The sequence below is a fragment of the Aptenodytes patagonicus genome, chromosome 3 (genome assembly GCF_965638725.1).
Source record: "Aptenodytes patagonicus chromosome 3, bAptPat1.pri.cur, whole genome shotgun sequence".
NCBI lineage: Eukaryota > Metazoa > Chordata > Aves > Sphenisciformes > Spheniscidae > Aptenodytes > Aptenodytes patagonicus.
In genome coordinates, this window is record NC_134951.1 from 110869943 (window position 1) to 110891962 (window position 22020).

The 22020-nt window shown below is 40.7% G+C and overlaps 1 protein-coding gene across 1 annotated transcript; it reads left to right on the forward strand.

Annotated features, from left to right (window-relative positions):
* The first annotated feature begins 4253 nt into the window (after positions 1 to 4253).
* FBXO28 (F-box protein 28) lies at positions 4254 to 17232 on the forward strand. Its single transcript, XM_076334641.1, has 5 exons — positions 4254 to 4466; positions 10470 to 10579; positions 11605 to 11743; positions 14301 to 14496; positions 16303 to 17232. Exons 1-5 carry the CDS (start codon positions 4254 to 4256, stop codon positions 16695 to 16697), a joined length of 1053 nt encoding a protein of 350 aa, XP_076190756.1. The 3' UTR covers positions 16698 to 17232.
* The last annotated feature ends 4788 nt before the right edge of the window (positions 17233 to 22020 follow it).

The following is a 22020-nucleotide window of genomic DNA, read 5'->3' on the forward strand; positions in this document are numbered from 1 at the left end:
AGTCACAGTTCCTGGATGTGCCCAGATGTAGCTGCTCTCCTGTACAAGCAAAACCAGGCCTTATGTTTCATCCAGATCTGGCCTCGCAGCCAACGTCTGCGTTAGATTTAGCCTTAGCTTTTACTCTGCCTCAGTGTCCAGCAGCCTGAACGAAAATATGGCTGTTTGAATATACCAGACCTCTCAAATTTCGCACCTCTTAAAAAAACCCTTAATATCCATAAAGTGAGCAAACTGCCTCCGTCCCAGAGAAAAAAACGTGCCATGTGGAAAGGCATTTTCTATTTTTCTATTGATTACACTAACTTAATAAAACAAATCTGTTCTCCTCCCACCCAACTTCTGCTCTTATCCTCAGTTTTTGAGCACATTACTCCTCTTCGCTCCTATATTCCTCATTAACATTGCAGTTCTTGACCTAGTTACACACCTTCCTTCACCTCCAACCCCTGCTGCTAGATTTCTTTCCCCCATCCCTATCTTCCCAGACGTCCGCTTGTGAGCTCCTGCTTCTCACTCACTTTCTCCCCTTCCCTGACTTTCTTCTCCTTTCTCACATTTGATATTTAAAACTTTCCTTGTATTTGAGCCAGGCTCATCACACCTCTCGGCGTTGCTCGTTGCCACATGAAGCCCAAACAAAATATTCTACATACTTGCAGTAAAATTTCACAGTCCCTGCTGTCCTCAACAGACCACACTCCGATCAGTTGGTAACACAGTATATATACGGTCTTATAAGCACATAGTAAGCTGTGAGAGGCTGAATCTGCTCAGTATAGATATATCTAAGAATTTTACTGACAAATTTTAAGACAAGTCATGAGATCTTCCAAAAACTTATGACATCAACAAGTTTTGCAGATTACCACAAAGAAAGCAAAACAGATATCCTTGGCCCAAGTAGCCTTCCTTTTAAACCTCATACTCCTAGTCCAAAGTACGGAGGCATCAAAACGAAAATATGGCTGTTTGAATATACCAGACCTCTCAAATTTCGCACCTCTTAAAAAAACCCTTAATATCCGAGAATTTTTGCTTAAAAGGGGCAAAACAATACATTTCCCCCAACATCTTCCTTGTGAGTCGTTTAGATGTTCCCCAAAAAATTCAGTCCAAATATACTTATCATTCTAACGGTATTAAAAAAACCTAAGGCTATTTCAAGATTTGTTTTAAATCTTACAAGCATTGCAGAAATCTAAACTAGTAGTAACCCACATAAGGCAAATGAGGTATGTATCCTGCACGAGCTGTAAAATATCGACAACAGAGTTTGCATGTTACTTGACATGCAATAGACTCTACATAACTTTATTCCATCCCTTTCAGGAAGTATTATCAAGTTACCTGGCTTCACGCTATCCCATAGTAACTGAAAAGTTAAGCCACTAGAGTCTGTGATGGGGATTTTGTGAAAGTGTGTGCGGTCTGTGTTCTTGCAAATTAATGCAAAGTGGTGCATGCTCAGAAAAATGACACAAGATACATTGGGGAAGGATGTGAATCAGAACCTGGAAGGCGGCAGAATTAGCCTACTTACTGAAGCAGACTTATTAACTATAAAGCTATTTATATAGTTGTAGTTAATAATATAAAATATATATCATGCATATTATTAATATATTCCACTTAGTAATATAGTAAACATACAGAACACAGCTTGTATTTATTAAACATAAAGTTGTATCTTAAAAACTTAAATTGTTCAAATTATATGACAAAACAAAAAAGCATTCTTGAAACTATCTTAAATTATATATGCTTAGGTAGCATAAAACCCACTTGCTTTTAAAGCATTAACGGACTGCCAGCCCGAACTTCACGTGCCAAGTCACAAGGTTATAAAGAATTCTTCTGAGTGTGTTTTAAACTGCTGAGTGTGCATGTGAAAGGAGATCAGGTCCTAAAATCATGCACAAGAATAAAACCCTTGTTCCAAGATAGCCAGATCATTTTACAGCAGCATTGATGTGTTGAGGGGTGGGGGGAGCAAAACAATTCCAAATCCGTACAAGGCACAATGTGTTCTGCTCCCAAAAAGGAAATATTAATTTCAGCGCACATTTTTGGAGTGCCATTAGGATGACACACATAAAGGCTTACCCTTGCATTTGCCCTGCTCCCAAGTTAATTCTTTTCCAGTTGCAATTTTTTTCTTTTAAGAAAGAGGTTGCAGGTGGGTTTCCGAGGAAAGGGGGAAGTTGCATATGAAAGAAATGGGTTGAGATAAACCTTCAACGAGAAGAAGCATGGCTGAAAAAAATGTATAGGGACGCTGCAGGCAGCTAATGCTTTAGTCCTGTAATATTTTAAGCTGTACTACCTTGGTGCAGGTACTGCAACAAGCGGTCCCATTCTCCCCAAACATTTTATGGCTTTTTCCCATACACTTCGCTACCGTCACTTCTGGCATTCACCTGGCGATTTTCTTTGGCAAGTCAGTCTTCAGCAGCACCAGTTCCCCAATCAAGCACACACACTCAACACTACTGACGTGAAAAAAGCAGCAGCAGCAGCTGAAGTCAGGGAGGAAACTGGCACCATACTTTTCAATGGCTGTGCCAAGTTCTGTCGGGCTAAAATGGTTGTCAAACTGCAGTGTAAGTGTCTGTGACCACGCTCAGAAGCACCAGGGGATGTTCTAGAAACAGCCCTTGGTCCCATCCCTTTGCTGTCCCAGCTATTACAACCAAGAAACCTCCTTAATATATAGGATTAAAGGCAAATAAAGGAGCAGAGTTTGTTTTCTTCTGGGTGTTTCGCCTCCTCGATAATGTCTGATTCCAAGCGGTGGTTTGCGGGCAGCTGTAGTTTTTGCCAGCTGGCTCTGACCCCTGAAGGCTGGCAGCAGACCTGCACACCCCCTGCTCACCCTGGCTGCTGGGGCTCCCCTGCACGTCCTGGCCAAGGGGGTGTAGGCCCAGATTGGACAGAAATGGGGTTGCTCACCCGTCTATACATAGAATAGAAAGGCCTGGATCATATTTGTAAGAAGTATGTAGTTGCGCCTCACTTACGAGCTACAGAGGTATTTTTCCATCCTGTAGCTGCCTCGCTGTAATTCAACCGTATTTTCCTGGGGGGCTGCTGTGCCTGCGCAGCCGGCGCTGTCCCTGCAGTGCGGAGGGAGCACTGACATACTCCTGAGCAACAGCAGTGAAGTTTTGGAGGTCCTTCTCACGCAATTACCTCAGGAGGGGGCACGGAGAGGGAGGCGCTGATCTCTCTCTCCTCTCCGGTGTCCGGCCACAGGACGCGAGGGGATGGCATAAAGCTGCCTCAGGGGAAGTTCACGTTGGATATTAGGGAAAAGCTCTTCACAGAGGGTGGTCCGGCACGGGAATGGGCTCCCTAGGGAAGGGGTCATGGCCCCAAGCCAGTCTACGTTCAAGAAGCGTTTGGATGTATATCTATATGGTTTAACCTTTAGGTTGCCCTGTGTGGAGTGAGGCACAGGCCTGGATGATCCTCATGGGTCCCTTCCAGCTCAGGATAGCCTATGTCTCTGTGAGCTTCTGCAGCCTCCTCGACCACCTTACTCTTGCGTCTCTTCTTCCACAGAGTGGGAAGAAAAAAGCCCTGTAGCTTCGCAGCGACCCACGTCAGACTAACGTGCAAAAACCCAGTTGCGGGGGATCGGACTGCTGGTGTAGGGAGCTCAGGGTGCCCTTTCCAACCACAGTCAGCAGCGGTCGCTTATGTACCTCACGTAAGGAACGCACCGGGCACGCGGTGCTATTTCCCCGTGCATCCCGACACCCTTATCAAACCCTGCCCGTGCTTTTATCCTCCACCGCGTCCGCCGACAGTGAGCCTCGTGCTTTCGTTACACACGGTAGGAAAGATTTATTTCCGGCCGCTTGTTTTAAATCTGCCCCTGGCGGGGTGCCCAGCGCTTGGGGGGACTTTCGAGCAGCCTCCACCGCGCCTCGGGGCCCTCCCCCAGTCGGCAGAAGGGTCTCCCGGGGCTCAGCCCCGCTGCGGCCGCCCCTGCAGGCGCCTCAGTGCCTGAGGACGCGCTCCCCGAGGGCGGGCCGGAGCGGCGCGGCGGGGGGCCCTGCAGGGGGCACTGCCGGGGCCGGGCCGCCGAGGGACCGCCAACGGCCGCCGCCCCCTCCCCCGCGCTCTGCCGCCCCCAAGCGGCCGGGCGGGGCGGGGCGGGGCGCCCCGTCCGGTACAGACGGGGGGCGGAAGTGTCGTCATAGGAAGGCTCGCTCCCCTCCCTCAGTGGAGGAAGGACGGGCTGCAAGATGGCGGCGCTGGAGGAGCGGCTCCTGTCGGACGGGGAAGGCGGCGCCCTGGGCTCGGCGCGGCTCTCCCCGCCCCCGGTCTCGGAGTCTCCCGAGGCTCTGGCGCCCTTGGAGCCGCCGCCTCAGAGCAACACGCTCATGGGGCTGCCCATCGTGGCGATCGAGAGCATCCTCAGCTTCCTGTCCTACGATGAGACGAGCCAGCTTCGCCTGGTAGGGGACGGGGAGGGGAGGGGAGGGGAGGGGAGGGGAGGGGGGGCGGCGGCGGGGCGGGCGAGTGAGCGAGCGAGGAGCCCTGCTGCGGCCGGGACCCGGGCCCGCCGGGGGAAGCCCGCCTCGCTGGCCGGGCGCCGCCGGCCCCGGGGCGGGAGCAGCGCTGGGAGGAGGTGGGGAGGTGTTGGCGGCCCCGGCCGCCCCCCGCCGGGCTGCTGCTCTCGCCGGGGAAGGGGCGGGATGGGGTGAGGTGGGATTGGGCTTCCTCCCTTCTCCCCAACCGCCCCCGAGCCTCGGGTACGGGCACGTAGGTGTGTGCCTCCATACACGCGTTCTTAAAGGTCTTTTACCATTTCTTACTTCTTTCATTCCATCCGTCCTCTGTGAGAAATTACTGGGCTGCTGGAGGCTTATTTCTCCTAGTGACTGCTTTTCTTGGGGGACCAGTCTATTGTGTCTCATGCGTGTATTTATTTTTACTTATAGAGCTTAAGCCTACAAGTGTAGGAGATGGTGAGCCTGCTGCTCCAAGGACCCTACCCTACCTAGAAATAAATGTGGGGCAAAAAAGAAGATGTAAAAAAGCCCTTGTCTGCCTGAAAGGCTGGCTGGTTCTTTCAGTCATAGTAGTAGATCTAATAAAAGATATTACCTCTACCTCCGAACTTTATAATGCCAAAAAAAGCGCAGCTGTCAGTGAGGAGATCAGTGTATATCAACCTTTAACTGCCTGCGTAAGGAGCCTGATGTAAACTGTGACATAATACGATAAGCTGCTATCTTACTGAATTTCTTATGAGGTTGTAAATGGAATAATAGTGAGGGAATTAATGCACAGCTTATGTAACCCTCAGTAAACTTGCATGTACTGTACTGTTTCTATTTTAAGAACTCTATTAGCCTAAACTGGATAATATTACAAGCATATTTCTGCAGAAAATTAGACTGCATGTGTCCTTCAGCAACCTGAAGTGTTGCATCCTGACTGTAACTTTAAACTGAAGGCTTTTCAAGAGGAAAATCTGTTCTTATCCACACTGCACCAAGTACACCAGTACCTAAATATTTCTAGCATGCTGACAGTCCACTAGAGACTTTTGCTTCTTCTGTGAGAGTAGGTAGTGGATCTGTGAAAAAGACGTAGTACTGCCTTTTTGGATTGCAGCCTCTGCTTTTGAGTACTTACGGTTTGAATGAAGGGAAGAGAAGTACGTATACCGTTTGGGTATGCTTAGTGTTGCATGGTCTGTATGGCAACGCTAGACAGCCCTCTGCTACAACTTTCCCATTGCATTTTATACCCGTGGGAGGTATCACTAGTCAATAGAAGGTTTTTTCTTTCTGTAGGGCTAAGCTAAGGTTTGTAAGCAATGCTTTGTCAGCAGTGAAGTTGAGAATAGGAGAGATGGTGGTGTAAGGACTAAACCAGCTGTTTAACTCTCAGTGCTACTTGAGTAGTAAAATGTAACACTTTTATCTTCTCTTATGTAGCACCTGCAAGTTCATTTTTCCAGAAGACCACTGCCCCTTTCAGAAGTTTCAGAAATACGCAAAAACAGACTGGATAAATACCAACTTTGACACACACATGGAACAATACTAGACGTAAAATGAAGGAAACTATTCAGTTGGTCTTTCCCTATTTTTAATTTTTGAGTCAGTGACAGCCAAGAAACTTAATCTCCATCAAATTCCTTACTGTTCCCTTAAGCACATCAGAAGGCATTATGAGCATTCTTCTGAGAAGAAAGGACACTTGTCTCTTAACCAGCAGTAATGTAAAGAATCAAAGCCCTTCTGGTTTGACCTAGTCGAAAGTGTAGCTCATAACCACATAAGCTTGATCAGCTAGATCTTTCAGATGGCTATTTGGAACTAAAGGTGTTCTTTTGGCAACTCACTGAGAGGAAGAGACTGGGTGTTTTACATAACTCCAGATGCTGTTGACAGAGAATTAAGGTAGCCTTTAAAAATAACAATGCCTAGGCATAAATTCATAATGAAATTTCATCACACTCAGATTTTTAAAGGCTACAAGTAGCCTTGGGAGACACTTGTATATTCCTGCTCTAAGATCTGTCTTGCACAAACAGTAAATTTTTCTTCTCTGTGAGAACTGACTTGAGCTGCTTATCAAAGATGAATGGGTGTATTTTATAATGAGTAGTAGCCTGCTAAAGATACATTGCAGGACCACATTAATTGAATGACAGGGATTAAATTGCTTAGGTTTCATGCATATTAAAAATGTGCCCAAAAGCAGCCTTGTTAACCCCTTAGAATGTGGCATTTCGTGGGATAAAGCATCTTGAGGAAGGTAGGAAGATATGATCCAGGACATCAATCAACCTAAACAAAGTTTGATTACACATGTGTAGACACAAAATGTGAATTCCCTAAACTGATCACTTTGATGCATTCTCTGGATCCCAGCACTGAAGGAAATGGATGTCCTAATCTCTCTTTCTGGATCACCTTAGCTCACTGATCCAAAAAAAAAAAAAAATCTTTGAGTTGAACTGGTGTTGGATCTAGATTGTGTACAAGAAGAAAGACTAAGGAGTTGGCTGGGTGGGAGGACATAGAACATCAGCAAGTTTTCAGATTAAAATAGAGGTAGGAACCTGTATTGTGTATATATAGAGCATAATGAGGAGCATAATCTAAGGCTTAAGATCCGTAAGTCTATTTCTGTGACCAAAGGATGAGGTAAAGAACGTTTCCTGCTTATGATGATTGCCATCAGGCAAGGCAAGACCCTGGGCCCCTCATTGTGCAAAGAAGCACTTGCTTTCCTGGGCATAACGCTTTCTGCTATTCCTGGTGTTACTGCATTTAAAAGCATAAATGAAGCACCTCTGGTTAAGCAGCGAAGTATGCCTAAAGTAACAGAGACTAAACAATAGGTATTCAGAATGCAGTCGTGTCTGAAATTATGCCTCAGTGCAAATCTTGAGTTCTCAAACTTTTTTTCAGATGAAGTGAATGAAAGGGAAAGCAACAGCATTTTGCTTTCAGCCCTTTTGAGTATGTACTTCATCTGCTTCCTCTGATATGTCATCATAAGAGAAACACAGAAAACCCAAAAGATCATTATGTCTGAAGCTGTAATGTTCTGGACAAGCTGCAGCCTGGTATGCATGCTGATATGGAAGCTGGCATATTTTCTGGCTTTTGGAGGCTTCTTTTACTGTGATTTTTTTGATGACTTACAGCAGCTCTGGAATTTTTACCTGAGTGGGATAATAATTAAATTTTTTTCACTCACATGTCTGAGCTTGGAAATGCATTTCCATTCAGGCTATTACTACAGCAAGCGTGATTAAAAACAAACAATCTGTAACCTTCTTCCGTGAACGCTCTGAGAAGAAGGTTATCTTGGATGCTGACACACGTCAGAAGTGTCTTAGATTCTGCAGCAAACTTGTGCTTATTTTCAGCACAGCCCAAATAAGGACTGATAGCCTTTGCACAGCATGGCTTTAGTCTTCCCACAGTTTCAGTAAATCTGTATTTACAGGGATTTCTATTTTAAAGCTTCTTGCTGAAGTTCATCAACATTTTGTCGCTTACTTATACTTCACCCTAGAAAGGCACCGTGAAACATGGCGTCTGTGTAACCTCTAAGAAAAATAACATGTATTGAATCTAAATACTTCAGGATATTTTTATCTCTGTTTTGATATTGGTTATCTGTTAGTGAAGCTTGGAAGAAATAAGACATGCTTGAGGAAGGGGAAGCTGGTAGTAGTCCTCGAGCAGATTGTGTCAGTTTAGTTTGTTTACAAATGAAGTGGAAAATTAGTTCTTTCATAGAAGCTGTTACCGCATATAAGTCAGCATGCTAAGAAGCAATCACCTTTTGGTTCTGCTTTTCACATGGACTTGGAATAACTTTGTAACACTGAAATTTGAACACAGTGTCTGGTTGGACTTGACATTTCGGGAAACTCGGGCTCTTTCAGCTTTATGGCTAGAATAAGAAAATATTCACAAAAATTTGCAAATACAAATATGAGCAAATTTAACTTTTTACTTTCTTATGGTCCATTGAATAGCTAGTAGCAAACTGTCTTGGACTAATATGAACACTTAAGAGTGTAATAATGCTACTTTGCATATGACTGCTGACTATGCAGTCTAAAAGAGGTATATTGTTCCTGTAACTCCAGGTGCCATATGGTTTAAATGGTGACATCAGGAGCCAGCTGGGAATTATGAGGTGATTGGTAAAATAAGTTGCAGACAAACACTTTTGGTTTCTGGTGGTACCTTTTAACTATTCGGTGTTTGGGTAAATTCCCCAAATATAGGTAATGTCCAGAAATTGGAGCAAATAATTCTTCATGCTGCGTAGTGTAAGAAATGAGTAAGATTAGAAAATCCAGTGTTTAAGAAATCTAGTGTTACCCATTGCGATCTGCTCCCTTGGATACGGGAGGGCTGCAGCACACTGAAAGGTCCTTGCTGCCACCAGATGTCAGTATACACATGGTTAAAATCACTTTCTGTGCTTCCTCTGAATTTGTAGCTAATAATGTGTCTAGGATTGTTTTTCTCTTGTGCTGAATAACTGCATAGCTGACAGCCCTTGTGCAGGTACTAGTTCCTAGTTCAGGGGTTTGGTAGCATTAGAACTACAAGTAAGCTGTTAAGTCTTGTAACCAAAAATGGTATCAGATCTAGGCATCCCTAATGGAGCTAATATCTTAGAAGAAATGTGACAATTTCCTCTTTCCTGTAGTTGAAGGGCCAGCATTATTTTTTTTATACACTAGAAATGATTTAGCTGATTCTAGTGAGTGTGAGGGAGAAGTGTACTGAGACTGTACCTCTGTTCTCCTTTGACTGTTAATAAGGAAGATCTAGTACAAAGGAGCACAGACACATGGACAGCAGTTACTTAATGGTCTGTTAATACAGATTTGTTTGAAAATGGTCGGTTCTTACGCACAGAACTTAACCTAGCTGTGACTAGAGGAAGACTCACAGAAAGTAGAACTTCTTTAAGTAGTGCCTTCCATATAAACAGAAAATAATGCCAGGCTTTTCTAGGAGAAATGAGAATCTTCTTCCTCAAGGTGTAAATTTACATAGACTTCAAAGTTATGAAATGAGTAGTGTATGGAGGGAAGGAGTGTTTATTTTAAAATAAAAAAAAGGAAAGCTAATCCATTGGAAAGTGGGGTCACAGTGGGAGTTGTGCACTTTAGTACAAAAAAATAACAATTTCAAAGGACAGCTGATTCACTAAGTTCTTGCGTCTTCAGAACTGAATTGCAACTGCTTTAAACTTTTGTACGAGTTGGCTTTGTCTTGTAACTGGTTACTTTGTGAAGGTTTAAATTTATCAGTTTATTGTGTCTTCTGCAGCTATTAATGTCCTTTCTCCCTAAATCTGTGGAAAAAAATTGAGGCTATTGGTATCTAACATTGCAAATAAAGGAATCTGTTAAACAGAGGAGAAAAGACTTTTTTTTTTAATAGGAAAAGGAATCTTGCTTCATGTGCACTGTATTGCATAAGTTTTTAAATAGAATTTTGGCCGTCTTCAAAAACATAAGCCTTAAATGCTGAAGGAAAACCATCATGACTTCTTGTTTTTAAAGGCTTCTTTTTGAGACTATGAAGTATTAACGTGATCTATCAGAATCACTCTGGAGGCCACGTTAAAAGCCAGGCACAGGCATTTGCAACTTCCATTAAAATCAGAGGAAACTGTATCTGCTTATATATGGGTGGAATTCAGCCTACTGTCTCTTGTTAGGCAGTATCAGGAGATTAATTTGTGAACTGTGTGGAACATAGCTGCTCCTTTTTGGAGTATCATGATCATTTTTGGAGATGGTGATACCTTAAGCCCAACTGCAGTTTCTGCTTCTTGAAATGGAGCAAAAACTGATGAGAGAATCTTTTACTACCCAGCAAGTATGGATAAGATAATAGTAAAAGTGACTTGTGGCCTTAATTGACCCTTAAGTTTTTCTTTTTACTTAAATACAGGTTTGTAAGCGAATGGACTTGGTTTGCCAACGAATGTTAAATCAGGGATTTCTGAAAGTGGAAAGATACCACAACTTGTGTCAAAAGCAAGTTAAAGCTCAGCTTCCAAGGTATGTACCAGTTAAAACTGTAGTTAACCTTAAATGTGCTGGATTCTTTTAAGCAGAATATTGAAAAGGAATTTCTTGCTAGCTAATTCAACTTATATATCTTGAAAATCTGAATCACATTTGGTTTAATTTCATTTTTTTCCAAAAGCACCTTGAGCCTAAGGTCTAATTACAAAATAATGGTGTGGATGAATGTAAGTTGTTTTATATTAGGAACTGGAATATTGGAAAGTGTCTCTGGTGTTTTAAACAGGGAAGAGTGGGTCCTGTATTATTCAACTCTTCTGGCAAATCAAGCAAGGACTCCTAGAATGAATAAATGCCATTCCTTTTCAAGACTGACTGCCTTCACTGATGATTTATCTACGAGACTGCTTTAAAAAAAAAAAAAAAAAGGTTTTTCAGTGCCAAGGATTAAACAGGGGAAAAGGGGGGGGGGGGGGTTGACATGTGAGCATTACTGGGAGCTAGTTTCTCACTAAAGCAATGTCTTTTCTCCTCTTTCCAGTGAGTAAGTGCAGATGCTGCTGTGTCCTATCAGATTTCCTAGTCAGCGTGAAGAAACTAAATGCTACTTACTGTAGAGATCCTTTGTCAAAAGAACTTATATCTCAACCTAAACTTTGTAGCAAGCACTAATAATATATTAAATTTGTGTCAATTGCATTGAAGTACTAACTGTAGGAGTATGGGGGGATAAAAATATTCACACTGACCCAGTGTCTGTTGCTAGTTAGTACTGAAAGCTTGTTTTTAAATAGTCCTAAATTACATATAGAGTTTATGGATCACATAAGATGCAGTAATTATTTAGAGAACAAATTTTGTCTAAGAAAGTGTAGTATGCTCTTACTAGCTGGTTCTCAATCTGTATCAGTTTTTTTCCATAAAGACAGAACTAATGTTAGCGGTTACATTTCCAAACCTCAGAGGGTTTTAAGGGTGAAATTAACATGAGCGGTTGTTACAGTTTCATTTTGTTGACTCATTGTTAAATCAGTGTCACTTAATGGTCTGTCTTCTAGACGGGAGTCAGAAAGGAGAAACCATTCGTTAGCTCGTCATGCAGACATCCTTGCTGCTGTAGAAACAAGACTCTCTCTGTTAAATATGACTTTCATGAAGTATGTGGATTCCAATCTCTGTTGCTTCATACCTGGAAAGGTAAAATGTAGACTATATTATGTGAATGATTATCTGTGTTTAAAAAATACGATTGTGTAACTTAACCTGGGACAACTGGGACAAATTTACATAATGTGTATATATACTGAAACTGTGTTTCATATACTTGCAAACACACACACAAGTGAGTACTCTGCTATAACGGGCAGTCTGAAATGAATGAACCATCTATCTGAATGAATACCTAAATATTAATTATTTTAAACTTTTTTCCATTTTCCCTTAGATTCTCTCTTAATTCTTGTGGCATATACATCCTCTACAACCTTTTACAAGAAACACATTATATGTAGGGTTTAATTCTGAATTTTAATTGTACAAAACAGCTGGAGGGCAGGTCATCAGAAGATGTAGTAATTTAGACTACGTGTAACACTAAGCACTCAGTCAATCAGGAATATTTTAGGCACCTTTCTTAAGGGTTTGAGTACTTCAGATTAATCGAATTAAGATATTTAGTATGTGGAAACACTGTTCAGTATTACAGTGGATGGGGTATTTTTGTACAGCAGGTGGAATTAGTTTTAAATGTAGGTAAAGTGTGTTAAATATTACTACTACTGAACAATTCTGGTGTTTCAGAATACTACCCCAAAATAAAATATAAATTATGCAAGCGAGATGTACATCAGAGGTACCACTGTTTTATAAGCTGTGAAAACGGAAGTGCACAGGGGAATTGACAAAATCATGATCTGAGGAAGACTGGTACAGCTCGGGGTTGAAACAAGATCTGTGAACATTAGTCTAATGCTCTACTCATTGATCTTTCCATGTGAGGCTTGGATATGTTGGCATTAATTTTTCATGGGCAGATAACTGAATTGCACTGGGATGAATGGAAAAGTTAGCTGTTGGATTCAGGTGAAGCATGGCAGGCACTTTTACACTCAGTACAGTAGGATAGGCTGTCGGCATGAAATGTATTTTTGTCTTGAAGAGGTAACTTGATTCCTGTACACTCTTGTTGACTTGATATTTAATTTTAAATTAAATCATTATAGTTTAATGTATTTATGCTTATTTGACTTTATATTATTTTTATATATACCATGTATTTTAAAAAATGTAATATAACACAAAGTCAAACTTAAGTCCTTGATACTCTCATAGTAAATGGAACACTTAAAAGAAATGTTGCCTTACTTTTTCGAGGAGTAAGACGGAAAGGCAATAGTCAGTCCAGACCTGGGGTGTGCAGGAGTTGGGCAAGTGAGCTTGCCAGCTGTTTTCCTTGTGGGCACTGAGTCATAAGGACCTTGTTTGTATTCTGATATAACAGCTAAAAAGTTTTTTTTTAATTATTTACTTAGTGTACGAGCTCGCTAGCACCACTGCGCTCTCAGCACAGTTACCGATTCACCAGAAAATCCTATCTTGGTCAGGCAGATTCAAGCCTTAGTGTTCACTTACAGTTTGTGGTTTCCCTCCCCACCTGCCCTGCTCCCCTCAGGAAATTCCATTTGAATGAAGCTGCCACAGAATTGTCAGGAAGTGAATTTGTGTTAGAATATGTGAATCCTGATTTGAGGTTCGACATACTGTGTGAGGGTTCCTGGTGATAGCAGAGCGCTGCTGCAGGGTTTTGTATTGAGGATGGCAGGAGAATGCTTTGAGGATATTGTTGCTAACAGGATATAACGTGGGTAAAATTAGAGAAGTCTTTTGTAAGCTTGTTGCATGATGAGACACTAGTCTTGTCTGGCTTTTGCAACTTTTTAGCTAAGCTTACTTTATTAAAACACAAGATGCAACTGTATGGTCTTACCTATGATTCTAAGTCCTTAAGATCTGTGTTTTTGAGGAGACTCTTCAACCATTCTTAATCCTGTGCAAAATACCTGTGTCAGTAGTTTCGGTAATAAGAGACCAGCACTCCTATCTTGACCTGCCTCAGACTATAATTCATAGATTAGTGAGACATCTTTCATCTCTCTGTATCTCTCCTAACCAAAGGGCTTGTTTGTCAAACCTGTTAAGAGGGTGCTTATGTTCTCTGTCAGTAGTGGATTGATGTTTTATAAATTAATATATTTTGGGCTTAATCTGAATTTGCAATGTTTTGGGTGTATGCAAGTGATCTCAAGTAAACATTTAAAGCTCTTCAGACTGACATAACGATAATTCTTGCTGTTCCATTCATGTGTTTCGTATGCCTCATAACTGGCTGGGGTAGTGACGGCTCTGCAGTGTGGCTTAGAATATCTTGCTTCAGGTTCTCCAAAAAGAAATGATTATGCTCTGCTGAGTATAGATTATATAACCCAGAAGTCAAGTATGGATGTAGTGAAACAAAATTTCCCACAATGAGCACTGTTTCATGAGTTTGAAGAGAGTTGTTGCGATAGACCAAGTGAATATCTTCTCTGATAAATCACGAACAGCACTTCATTTCCAAAAGCTGATCTAGAAGTAAAGCACACAGTGGTATGCGATAGTTATGTAGTAAAAGCCCCTGAATATGCCAGCACTTCTAGAATGATCTGAAATAATCTTGCCTTTATCAGAAAATCCTAATTCTTCTTAAATGTTTTAGGTAATAGATGAAATTTATCGTGTGCTAAGGTATGTAAACTCTACAAGAGCTCCTCAGAGAGCTCATGAAGTTCTTCAAGAACTAAGGGACATTTCCTCCATGGCTATGGAATATTTTGATGAGAAGATTGTTCCAATACTGAAAAGAAAGATGCCTGGGTCAGATGTATCGGGACGTCTGATAGGAACTGCCCCAGGTATTAATTCCAACGTATAGTTAAGTTTTATTTAGTTCTTCTGTAAAAATTCAGAGCACTGTATCTTTTTAAAGCTCCCTCCCTTAAATGCATAAATATTGATGATACTTGTTTCTTAAGAATGTTTACTGAAATTCATTTGCTTTGAAATTTAAGGAGCCTTTGTACTACCAAAAGAACAGTCACTTGAATGTATGTTAGAATTATGCATAGTGTGTACTCATTAAACAAACGCTTTTGTGCCACCAATGAATGAGACTTTATCATGGCACTTGGTTGAAATTTGGCATGTGAGATGACAACTCCGTGCCTTTTACTTTTAGGACAATCAGCAAATGAAATTAGCCTAAGCTGTTGTAGTGTATAGAGAGCTAGAACATACTTGTATGTGCTTTTTTACATTCCTGGGGCACTGATGTATACGCTAACAAGCAAAATACTTATGGGTAATAGTAAAAAGGCAATTAAAATAACAGTCTATAAATAAACAATTAAACTGGTCCTTCATATACCCTGTCAGATTTTCCAGAACTTTTGTGGACCAAAGTCTAAGGTAGTTGCCTCATATAATGGCCAAAACAAAAAGATAAGTAGAACTGTAGTGTTTTCCCTGTGCTGAACATCTTCAGGCTTCTTAGGAACTGTGAAATTAACTTTCTGAAAGGATAACGTAATTTTTTTGAATTATTTTTATTAAATCTTAAGCAAAAATGATAGGCCTAACTGTAGGAGCTGCTTGTTGTTTCTGGTATGTCCTGTCCATCCTTTTAGCCATAAGTGTGTATACTGCCTCTTAATTATATCCCGTTAATTATACCTCAATTCCATTGAGTCTCTCAGCTGAGGAAGTATTGCCCAAAACCATAGTTGATGTCAATCGGCTTTTCAAGGCCAAGGCTTTATGCGGCATAAAAATGCCTGTCTTGTGCGGAGGGAGGAGCATTACTTATCTAATGGCAACCCTTTAGTGTCACGTAACTGTAGCTATGCTGGCACCTTGAAGGGAAAAAGAGGAGGAGGAGAATGACGACTGTTCTAGGCTGTCCCCGACTGTTCTGTCTTTGTAGCGCTTAAAAGTTGCATCTGACTAGCACAGCATTACTAGTAGAGTAAAATGATAGAAAAAGTGATAGATACCTTTTATGATAGGAAAAAGTGAAAGAAATTATACAGTAGCTGTTAGTCTCCTTGATTTGCAGGAACTTTATTAAAATCAACATTCCCAAGCTCAAATTCCAGTATGGTTTTAGTACTTAGGAAGAGTGATTCTAAAGAAGCATGGAAAATAAATTCCTTTCTTCTAAAAAGTAAGTTAAACTGAAATATCTTGTTAAGCCCCAAACCACAAAATTTCAGAACTTTAGCTGTCTGCAACTAAGACAGCAGAATTGTACTGCTCTATTGAATTATATTTATTTAATATAACTATTCTGTAATAAGTAATTTATAGACGTGTTGTGGGTTTTTGACTTAACATCTGTGACAGCTAAGTCTAGATGACAACATAATATCTCTATGTAATTTTTGATAAAGCAAAAGGAGGGGGGCTTATATACGGAAAATGAATGATGAGCTGTTTTCCAGACTACTGAAAATCTAAGTATTTTAAACTAGTTGTGCTCTGAGCTATCGTATGCTCTTGTTAGACACTTAAATGACTGTAAATCTGTTTACATATTCACCTAACTTGCAACCAGCATTCAGATTCATGTTTGGGGAGTAGGGATAAGCAAAATATGGAAACTGGGACACAATTTCTACCTTTGTCTTAAAGTTGTAGAGGATTAATCACGGTTTTCTCTGAAGTTCCAGGGCCTTCTGCAGCGCTGACAACAATGCAGCTCTTCTCCAAGCAGAACCCTTCCAGACAGGAAGTCACCAAACTCCAGCAGCAAGTAAAAGCGAATGGCACGGGCTTGACAGCGCTAAAGCGGGAAATCTCAGAGCTCCGCATCAAAGTGCAAGAGCAACAGAAACAACTCCAGGATCAAGATCAGAAACTGCTAGAGCAAACCCAAATCATAGGTGAACAGAATGCCCGATTGGCTGAGCTCGAACGCAAGCTGCGAGAGGTGATGGAGAGTACAGTAGGAAATTCTTCAGGTTCTGGCTCAAATGAACAATCTCCTAGAAAACGGAGGAAGGCGGTTGAATCCCCAGACTGTCCTAGGAAATCTAAACGCCTTCGAAACAGAAAATAACTTGGGAGTAAATGACGCCTTCAGGAGGATACACTGCTTTAGTAGCCCAAGCAGGTCTGCTTGTTTGGATACTGTGACTAGCTTCATGGTGTCAACTTAGGCTGCTGGCTCTTCAAAACACCACTTAGACTTGAACAGTAATTTTCTTTCATTGAGACTTTTCCCCTGCTTTCTGTATGGGTGGGCCTAATGCACAGAATCTCTTAAGATTTGCAATAGATACATACTAACCAGACCTGCTCTGTTATGTTTTGAAGGGTTAATCTTTTTTTCTGTGCAGATGTGTTTAAAGTAAACTTATTTGTGTTTATGCATATGTTCACATAAAATCTTAAATAAATTCGGTCTTAACTGACTAAAAAGTTAAGCGTAAAAACAGATGTCCTGTTCACTTGAAAGAAAGATCCACTTTTAAAATCTTGTTTTAGAGAACTTGACCTTTTTTGTTACAAGTGACCTTGTCTGGAATGTCTGAAAAGTAGTTAATACTTTTTGGGAATCTCTGTAATGAGTAAAACTGACTTCTTAAGCTACAGTATTGGCTATATATTTTTGTAAACCTACAAGGAAGGGCCTTCTGTCCAGTCTTCACATGCACACACCCTGGTTCTAGGTCTTGGGAGCCATGTGTCTACGTTTGCATGGATAGATGCATGTACAGCTTAGCCTGCTAAAAGCACTTGCCTGAAATTGTTCTTAACTCTGGGAGAGAGTACAGAGACCTATAAAGCAATTTCTTTGTTCCTCAGCCATAACGTAGCATCTGCTCTCAGCACAGCTGCTTTCTTACAACGAGGTGGTCTTACGAGGCTAGTTGCAGGAGAGTTTGAACCCAGGCTATCTGCCACTTCCACTGCTTGTAAATTGCAGGTACTGTTAGCCAAAGCTGGAGAATTGAGAAGCTGCCTGTGCATCGCTTGATTCATAGGCCAACATCTAATAAGTATCAGACAAATTGTCCCCGCAGTAACCAAGCTCAGGGGGACACCGTTTGAATGAAATGCTGTATTATGGAAAAAACTTAAACTATTTTGTGTGTATGTGTTGGGGGTGGGGTGGGTGGGATGGAGACTTCTCTGTAACACTGATGACAATATTCTAAGCTTTCCTTATCCTAAAAGGTAAATCACTTCAGACAAAGCTTTAATTTCTTTCGCCACTTCTGTTTTGAGCTTGTAACTGGAAAAGCATGTCTTGCACTGTTCAGTCTCTCTGGTCACTTTAACAACCTCAGAGTTGTGTACAGTGATTTTACCCCCCCATCTGTATATTTTTGGAACCTTATACAAATACCATTGTCCTTGGTTTTGTTTTAATGTACTAAACTGTGTAGCTTTATCATTTGACTTACGTTTTCTTTTTTTAATCAGCTGCTGCTTTGGGTTTAGGTGGTATTGAATTCAACTTGGTATGGCGCTGCAAATGCTGCATTTGTAGCTGTTCAAAATCTTGGCATTATTACCATGGGTTAAAGCGCAAGGTACTCTCACATTTTGTATGGCTGTCAGCATAATGTAGTGGTTGTATTTAAATCGCCAAACAAATCAGAAATTGTCTGGTCAAATGTTATATAATCATGGGAAAACTGACATTTTTCCTGAAACTTCAGCTACAATTTTTACTTCTAAAACATATTAGCTCACATCAGAAGTAACACTGCAAATGCGTAAATTTTGGCAGACATTTAATTTTCAAATAAACTTGTTGGGTAGTTTGAGTCTTTAAAAAAAAAAAAAAAGCATGTTTCTTAAGAAAAGCATCAAGGAAGTGATAAAAGGTTATCTGGGGGAAAGGTTAAACTGTTAAAGGAGCATTTGCTATTACTGGTCTTCCATGGCTCAGAATTTTTTTACTGTTAAGGATCTCTTTTAGATAGATATCTGCTGTTCAGTTTAAAAATACTGGCATATACTTTATCTTTTAAAAAATAATAATTCTGACTCAAAGGGTCAGCATGATAGCTGTAATTACTGTGTATCATTTGATACAAACTCATTTAGCGGTCATTCATGATGACAAATTCATGTAATGGTCTAATTACCAGATATTTGTGGTTAAATACTTATAAACAAGTATAAACCTGTGAATTGCATTTACTGAAAAGGCTTATTCATACATGGCTTAATATCTTTCACTTTAGTTTCTTTATTCATTTCTAGAAGATGCAAACAATTTCCCTCCCCTTCACAATATACAAATAGTTCCAGGTTATTCAAGAGTACCATTTATTTATATGTGAGTGAATCTCTAGCGGTGCGTAAACTGAGCTGGAAAGAAAAACAACGGCCTGTTGTTACATGAAACATTCTCTGTGAACGGTGCCAACTTGGAACCTTCAACTCAAGGAAGTTATCACGTGCTGCAAGTTTGCAGGTGCATCCTGATCCTCTGCGTGCTACCAAGTGCAGTAAAATTGAACAAGGCCCGCCAAACTTAAGGGCAGAGGGGATGGTTACAAGCAAGCTCTGAGAAATGCCACAACAAAGGTACACCACTATTTCGTCTTGACGTCCCGGGGAGGGAGGGAGACAGGCATCAGGCTGGAATACACACCAGTGGTATAGATAGAATGTAGAAAACAGAATGAAATAATGGTTTAGAGAAAATAGCTGGAACATTAACTTCTGACACCATATTGTCCTTTATTAAATAAAAAGGATACATTTTGCAATATACGAACAAGCTGATAAATAGCCTGAAGTAAAACTAAATCACTTTTGACTAAATTTCTATGCAAGTTTACATGAGTTAGTAATCAACGTCAAAGTACAGCGTTGGTAGCGATCGATGATTGTATAATCTGTTCAAGGGAGAACCTCAAACTAATGAAACTAAGATGTAGTTTACAAAGTTACATGAAAAATCATTTTATTTGCAACCAGGTATCCAATTGTAATGTTCAGCTTTAGTGCTTGCAGCAAGGGCTGAAACTGAACAGCTCAGGGTTGAAAGAGAAAGTAATAGTACCTGTCTCTTATAGTTAGTTTCTTAAAATAGCTTAAAACTACTGAGGCTAGTTTTCCTTCTTTTTGAGCTTTATTTTTTTTCTAAAACCAGCAGCTTGCTTTGTAAACTGCTTTTTGTTTCATAGTAAGGTTGGGGATTTTTTTACAAATTTGTGCATCTAGTGAACGTGGTGAAAATGGTATCGGAAGATACCACAACGGTACTTTTTTGAGGAAAAAGCTGTTTGCAACCAGGTCTTGCTCCCCAGATTGAACAACTTGTATGTACATGCAATATGCAAGCGCCTTCTAAACAAGGGCTAATGGATGTAATAGGTGGAAGGCCTGAAGGAGGAAAGACTACCTGCTTAACAAGATAAATCTCTCAGGGTAAAGAACAGATAGAAACAAATGTTAACTTCTTCAATCCCTGACACTCTCTCAGCGTAGCACATTAAATTAACCACAATAGTTCATTAATGTTACGAGGATGCCTTCACATAATTTCTTAACATGAAAGGTAAGACCGTATTGAACAGAAACTTAGTTGCTCTTACTGAGATCTTCTAACAGTTAATTGTGGGAAGCACTAAGATTGCCGAAGGAATTTTCAACATCAAGGGCCTCTTGAAAATAGGATGACATAGGATGTAGTTAAATGTGTCTTCAGACAGGAGAGGACTACCTGATTTCTTGGTGTTCCTGACGGTTTTAAGAAGGTAACGCAAATTACAGTGATAGATTATTATTTCATTCATCGGTAAATTCAGTTTGGAGTATTTTATAGTAACGTGTCTACTAGCTGTGACCTATTCTGATACTTTCCAATTCCATTCCTGTACTACTTTGCACCGTACCTGGACCCAGCTCACTTGTCCATGTACTCTCCGCTCTTGCAGTTGTGCTTACTGGATCTCGCCTTCCTGGTTGGACGAGGATGTGCTGCCAGCTTTGGTTTATGTGTAACCGCACACTCTAGGATTTTTGTCCTAGCCTTGTGCCAGCTGAAGGCGCGCTAGGTACTGTATCTCTTTGTCTTCTGAGGGAAAACGTCAGATAGAAAAACTGTTAGCTTGCTGAAGACCTAATGTGTCTGGATTTGTTATATGGGCTGCTTAAACCAGAAAGACTCGGTGATTAAATAGGAAAAACACTTTGCACCCCAGGACACTTGGGCGATTAGATTTTCCAAAACTTTCCTATTTAATATTTTTCTTAGTTGTTTAAGCCTTGTTTGGCTGCTATGGAATGTTTAGTTTATAAACCTGGGAGCTTCTATTTAATTACCCTGCTGAAACTTTTGACCATTTACAAACCTATATACGTTTGCAGTGCTGTAAACCCGCCTCTGCGTACTGAACTCTTGATACTGTGTCTCTCCTCCAACATTCCTGTCGACAGCTGCAACCTTTCTTATCAGCAGACGCGTCCGTTCTTTTGGCAGGATCCTTCCCATGGATGAGAAGGTCTTTAGCGCAATGATGGATAGCAGTGCTAATATTTGAACTACAACAAGATGGGAACATTTTCAGAAACATTACGTCCAGTGTTTAGTGTGCACTTGAGTGAAACACTTGTGACCCTGGGAATTTGGCAGTCAGCTTCTGCACTGGTAACTCACTGCGCTTCCTGGTTTATTGTGAAGTGGTCGCTGAGCAAAAAGTAAAACTGAACATCCCTTGCGAGGACAAAATGCCTTGATGAAACCTAAACATCTGTTATACCTCTTAGGCTGCACCAGTCCTCACAAAGTCTACAAAATTCAGACTGTGTGACTAAGGAGGGGAAAGCTGTGAATAAACTTTTCCATCTCTCTTCTACTCGCTCACTTTTTCACTTCTAACTCGCATCCTAATATGCAGAGATTAAAAATGCATGTAAACAAAAATATTCGTGAAGCTGTTATGTTTTATAGATCCTGTGCTTTGTCCATGACTTTAGATTGTAAACATTTTCAAGTAGGGATTGTATTTCCCCTACATTTGCACAGTTGCACATGGGGCTTTTAGCAGCTAGTACGTATTAGCCTTTTTTATTCATTATTACAAATACATTTTAATTTGAGTGGATTTATGGACAACTAAAATTCCAAGCAAGTAGTCATTCAACTTCTACATAAAATAATCTTTGTAACTGAACTGTCTACAGTCAATATTATATGAGAAATAGATGCAGGGACAGATTAAATGGAGTTTAGTTCTTACAGAGGAGTTTGTCAAAGAAGTTCTTGAAATATCTTACCACAAGAAGTGAAGAGAACGGAGACCTTGGCACAGGCATTTTGCGTTGTAGTTAAATATCTTTAGGCAGCTTACAGAAATTTAGATTTTGGACAAATGATAGCTAGTCCTTACAACCACGCATCTCTTACCTCTGGA

Coding starts and splice junctions, on each gene's coding strand:
- FBXO28 (XM_076334641.1), top strand. CDS start 4,254: ATGGCGGCGCTGGAGGAGCGGCTCCTGTCGGACGGGGAAGGCGGCGCC. Junction 4,467..10,469: donor AGACGAGCCAGCTTCGCCTG/GTAGGGGACGGG, acceptor ACTTAAATACAG/GTTTGTAAGCGAATGGACTT. Junction 14,497..16,302: donor TCTGATAGGAACTGCCCCAG/GTATTAATTCCA, acceptor TTTTCTCTGAAG/TTCCAGGGCCTTCTGCAGCG.